Raw genomic sequence first — 6,000 nt, 5'->3', positions numbered from 1 at the left:
TCAAAATGCCCCAGCACCATCATGGATTGTTTATGGTTCCCTTAAGCCATTGTTTGTGCTTTGGATTTTCAAACAACATCTGAAAGAGGAGTCGTTCATGCAATTATTTTTTTCCTCCCTGTGTGTAGGAGAGCTTATGTTGTTGATGTTATACATGTTTAAACTTGACAAAACTGTGAGATTCAAACAGATACTCTGGGCATCTTTCGGAGTGTTGGCAGATTATACAATGTTCTGCGGCATCCTTTTACAATTTCCAATGTGTATGGTTTTCACACATAAAATAATTCAAACCACACACACAAATGTCAGAATTGTATTTTGGGCCATTAAAACAGAAGCCCAATTTGGCCTTGTTTTAAAGACTAAAATATGGGTTTGTAATGGGCATATACTGGCTAAATGGTACACAGATACAGCACCATGATTGAAGATCCAAACACAAGCTTAACAATCATTCACTTATAAAAAGAAGAAAAATAAAGACTTTATTCGGTATCGCTGGGATGCCCCCATTTTCCTCTGGAATAGGTAACACTTTACATAAAAAGCAGATTTCAAAACCTTTAACCAGACATATGAATATCCATAGACACTTTCCAGGTAGTGAACATAGGAAAGTGTTTGTAAGCCAATACTTCTGTTTCTGTTCTGCCAACTTCAAAAACAAAAAAAACAAAAAAAAAGCCAGACAAGCTTGTAAATCACTATTCAGAGTTGGCTTATAATTAAGGATCCTCACAACATAACGATGGCAACAGAAAAGTATTCGGATACACTTCTCGCTGTAGTCCATAGGTCTGCAGATCAGTGCTAATGCAGTGGTGTGGCAATAAATAGACCTTTAGCAAGCCACTCAGGTTGAATCTTCTCTATAGGACTTGGACACTGCTTTGCAGCTGGTCAGGATGACCTATAAAAAGGAGCAGAATATCATTTTACGTTTCGTATTTTCCTGATTGGTAATTGCAGTATAAAATAAAATAAACAGTAGACATTGAAAAGCTAGCCTGGAAGACTAGACAACAATTTAGAGCATAACAGTGGTTCTATAACTGATTACCATTCCAGACAGGATGCTATTGCCATTGTATCCTATGAAACATTTGCACCCATTTCCTGTTCCCATGACTTCCAGGGCTATGCTGTAAGCTCAATTCCTTGTTGGAATTTTTTTTTTTTGTGGAGCACATTCAATGTATTCAATGGTGCTACCATTTCCCATGAAAAATATATGCAAAATGGACAATAATCTAGTCTTAGCAGATTTCTAGATGTTACGGTTTTTGGGAAAGAAGACGACTGGAAGCTTCATTTACAAGGAAATACTACAGTAACGTAAGAACTGTTTACCTAACACTCCCTTAATCTACTCAAAAATAAAATGCATAAAAGGCAGGTCTCAGAGATAAAAAAAAAAAACACTTTCTGTGCGACAACACAGAAAATGCTGATTCATTAGGCCATTGCAACAATCCCCTTCCAGTCATAGAAAATATGGGACAGGCAAGAGCGTAGTGGCTCTGTCATACAAAGTATTGCTTTCTTAGCTCTTGTGAAAGTAAGCAATGCAGTGGCCATCTGCGATCATTTATATATGTGTCCTTTGTGGTCGCTTATAATCCACAATCCTGGATCTTCAATAGACGGTCACAGCGACATGCACTGTTCCTCTGCTTATCCCACCTGCCAAAAGCTGTACCACCCACCCTCCCCATCTCCCACACCATATGTGGGAGTGTGTGTTTTTTTAACATTATTTTGGGTCTAAGGCAATAGGACAACTGTATGTGCAACAAGAAGTTGAGAGTAAGTACTGTCATAACTGACACACAGACCTACCCTTTATCATAGATAATCCAGAGTGAAAATTCTTCTGTTACCTGCCAAAATTGGAAGCAGCCTTTCCCTATGTGGTATATAGAAAGGTTGAGACCTTTCTGGGCAAGGGGGCAGATCTAAGTGCTGGAACCCAGCTGATTTGGGACTCCTGTGATAATTAATACACAGTGCCAGGTATTTTTGTACCATTTGGTGTTTTAGTTACAACAGAAGTAGGCTTTAATAACATTTCACCATGTACCTACCATAAATGGATGGGAGGTAACAAAAATCCTCATAGAATTATAATAGCCCCATACACTTGTGCTGGCCTTCTCTTACCCATTACACCTTGATGAGGCTTTTATTTATTTTTTAAATGGACATTAGTGTGAATTCCCACAGAACTGCCGTAATGCTAGTGTATGTTGCTCCTGGGTCACTAGCTGCAGGGTTCCACAGGACTACTGTACATGGAAACCCGGTTGTTGTATATCTTGTTCATTTTAAAATTTCTTCACTTCCAACACAAACAACTAGATGTTCCTATGTGAATGTCTTACATGAGGGTAATGTAATTCACGTTTAGTGGCCCTTTCATTTAATCTATCCAGAAACATCAGAAATAAGTAACATTTGGTTACATGTTGAGGACCACTTTCTTGCTATAGCTTATACAGTACTCCTTTCATGAATAGTATCTGTAATGAGCTTAAAAAGAAACCGTGACCAAGAATTGAACTTTATCCCAATCAGTAGCTGATACCCCATTTCCCAGGAGAAATGTATTATTTTTCACAAACGGATCATCAGGGGGCTCTGTATGGCTGATATTGAGGTGAAACCCCTCCCACAGGAAACTGTGAGGACCATGGTCCTGGCAGTTTCCTGTCTGTGAACCGCGTTGCATGTGGGAAATAGCTGTTTACAGCTGTTTCCAACTGCCAAAAAAGCAAGCAGCTACTTCCAGTGACATCACCTGCCAGCAGTAAAAATGTCACCATATGATAAATGTCAGAATGTAAATCAGGGAGAGGAAAGCTTTTACAATGGGCAAACACTGACTAAATCATTTATACATAATTATTGTAAAAATGAAACTTTTTTTTCATTACATTATTTTCACTGGAGTTCCTCTTTAAAGGAAATGAAGCCACAAGACCTGATGGTTTCAGCAACAAGGCCACAAAAAAGTTTAAATAAATACTTATCTCCCACCATCAAAATTTCTACAATCATATGCTGCAAATTAATAGCCTCCCTGTAGAGCAGTGATGGCTAACCTTGGCACTCCAGCTGTGACAAAACTACAAATCCCATTCATGCCTCATCCTCCCCAAGTTATGCTTAGAGCTCTCAGAGTATTGCAATGCCTCATGGGACTTGTAGTTCCACCACAGCTGGAGTGCCAAGGTTAGCCATCACTGATCTAGAATTCCTGATGGCAGTCATAGCAGTTACCCCCAGTCCTAACAGACATAATTTGAATCTCATTTATTTTCACCCAATATCACTTTGTAACAAAGATCATAGAAAAAAATACAGCAATATTAGTGTCTAGATTGAGTCATTACTTAGAACCGCTAATCTAGAGCTCCAAAAAGAATGTTTCCAGTATGTAGGACCACGGAGAGAAAAACGAAATATGAAAAATAAATGTACTTGCATACAAATACAGGAGAAACATTTCAGTACCCATTTTTTTCAGCTATTATAGAGCAGCTCGACGGGCCCTCTTGCTTAAAAGCAAAATCTTTAACTCCTCTTTATACATATGGAATTCAATATTGTAGCAGCTCAAGCCAAAATTCAACATTAGAGCGAAGACATTTTATAATAAATTAAAAAATCCTGTACTATTTTAGAAACAGAAGAAAGACAGAAAAAAAGATGAAGTTTAGACTTACCGTTTTTTTAGGAATCCTCCATGAAAGCACCAACAACAAGAGTGCCCCTTCCTACCTATTGGGACAGGAAGTAGATAGTTCAAATAGCCCTCCCCTCCAAACCACCTAATAGTAATTGAAAACTTCATAGTTAAGCTACCTGTAGACAGTAGTTCACCAAATATTGCCAATTTTAAGACATTTCGCTAATATCTGGACTATACCAAACATACAAAAGTCAATCCATGGGAGCAGAGGTAAAATAGGAGCTCTGCTCTGTTTCTCATGTGATAATTACTGCATGTATATGAAACAAAGCGGAACTGAAATAAACAAAAAAAATATTTCATTTACCTGGGGCTTCTGCCAGCCACCTGCAGCCGACCTGTGCCTTCGCAGCCACTCACCGATGCTCCGTTCCCCCGCCGCGGCTTACTTTCACTTTGTGCAGTTCAAGTGCACTGCGCCTGCGCAATACGCTTCCAGCTACGGGTGCACACACTTCCTCGTTAACGCTCCCTTAGCTGTAAGTGTATTGCGCAGGCACAGTAGAGATTTTCTCATACTGCGCCTGCGCAGGACACTCCTGGCTACAGGAACGCGTACTAAGATACATACGGCCAGGGCGCAGTGGAGGTCAATTCAGAAGTCAGCTTCCACAGCGTGAAGAAAAGAGCCGCAGTGGGGGAAAAAAAAAAAGAGGATCGGTCCAGGACATCGAGGGCACAGGTCAGCTGCAGAGGGCTGGCAGAGGCCCCAGGTAAGTGAAACTTATTTTAATTTCAGTTCCGCTTTAAAGGACAACTGAAGTAAAAAGTAAATGGAGGCTGCCATATACATTTCCTTTTAAGCAATACCAGTTGCCTAGCAGCACTGCTGATCTATTTGGCTGTAGTACTGTCTGAATAACAACAGAAACAAGCATGCAGCTAATATAGTCAGATCTGACAATGTTAGGAACACCTGATCTGCATATTCCTGTTCAGGATCTGTGGCTAAAAGTATTAGAGGCAGAGGAAACAAATATGGCTGCCTTCATATCCATCTCATTACAGTTGTCCTTAAAAATAAAAAAAATCTAATGTCAAGGTTCTAATGCCTGTGCCTTCCTTTAGTGTAGACTGCATATTTTTGTGCAGGAGGAGAAGAAACCAGATGGGTGCCACCATGGAGGATTCCTGAAGAAGAACTATTGATAAGACTATTTTAAAATCCCTGACAGTACCAACAACTACATCATTCATAGTTTTTTTGTGTGTCCAAATTGTGTAAAGAAAATGACTCCGTACTGAGTATTACATTAATTATAATGTTATTGGTTACCTAAATTAGTATTGGGATTAGTCTCAAATTGGAAGGCATAATTGTCAATACAATTTCATGTAAAGTATGTAATTTACAAAAAAACTAATATATTACCCCTGGGGCTAGACTTAAAAGTTGTATTGGTTTTTCACAAAAAAAAAAAGCAACAACTGACAGAATAGCGAAGTATGCCACATTGTTGGGTGTGCGTGTTCAGGGGCGTGCGCACGGACATGCGCAGACAGCCACGCACTGTTTGTCAATCTAGTGCCCGTTGTTTCAAACAAGCCTAATTGACTAGTCTATGATAAATGTACTGAGCTGTCCTCAGCAAGTGCATTACCTTACACCAACTATTAGAACGTGGAAATATGCTTTTTGCTGGTACTGTCAGAGAAAGACAAAGATACAGGGGAGTAGGCTACACAACCATACTTTGCAGGTGACTTGACAATATTATTTTACTTTCTAAGCAAATGTACTTAATACAACAAGGTAGAGAAAGGCATACACTTTTCAGGTCATAATCTAATGCAGTAGTTCTTAAAGTAAACCTGTAACTCTATAAAGAGGGGGGGGGGGGGAAATTATATACTTACGTCAGTTGGAGGATTCTCCACAACCCATCCAGCTGCCGGCTGGGACCCTCCTTACCTTCATGGAGTCAGTGAGTTCAGGCCTGTACAGTAGCAAGGAGCCATTCGTGCACAGAAGAAAATAAACTGTACACGAGCATCTTTGTGCTACTGCGCAGGCACAGAATATGCGACTACTCGTATGGATAGCAAACGATACACAGGAGGAGCACCAAAGGATCTCCAAAGGAAATTAGTGTGCCACGGTCAAGATCTCTGTGCCCTCAGAGGTCTGCAGCAATCCAAAAACAAGTAGGACCGGCACCACTCCAGTAGAATGTATTAAAGCTCTTTATTCAAACATGAATGGCTCAGCAATGACAGACGCTGTTTCGGGCATAGCCCTTTCTCAA

At 40.0% G+C, this 6,000-nt stretch overlaps 1 protein-coding gene across 2 annotated transcripts in view; it reads right to left on the bottom strand.

Moving 5' to 3' along the window:
• Positions 1 to 462: 462 nt before the first annotated feature.
• Positions 463 to 6,000, bottom strand: part of PPP1R2 (protein phosphatase 1 regulatory inhibitor subunit 2) — a 60,195-nt gene continuing 54,657 nt past the window's right edge. Inside the window, exons 6-7 of one of the 2 annotated variants that reach the window (XM_068281149.1) lie at positions 3,729 to 3,783; positions 463 to 913 (exon numbers count right to left, since the gene is read on the bottom strand). In XM_068281149.1, coding sequence (XP_068137250.1) covers positions 904 to 913; positions 3,729 to 3,783 — 65 coding nt within the window. In that variant the 3' untranslated portion in view covers positions 463 to 903. The remainder of the gene's footprint in view (positions 914 to 3,728; positions 3,784 to 6,000) is intronic. The other variant, XM_068281151.1, reaches the window with a different exon arrangement.

Source organism: Hyperolius riggenbachi, chromosome 4 (genome assembly GCF_040937935.1).
Source record: "Hyperolius riggenbachi isolate aHypRig1 chromosome 4, aHypRig1.pri, whole genome shotgun sequence".
Lineage (NCBI taxonomy): Eukaryota > Metazoa > Chordata > Amphibia > Anura > Hyperoliidae > Hyperolius > Hyperolius riggenbachi.
Note: the sequence above shows the minus strand (reverse complement) of the source record. Positions and strands in the feature narration are given on the sequence as shown.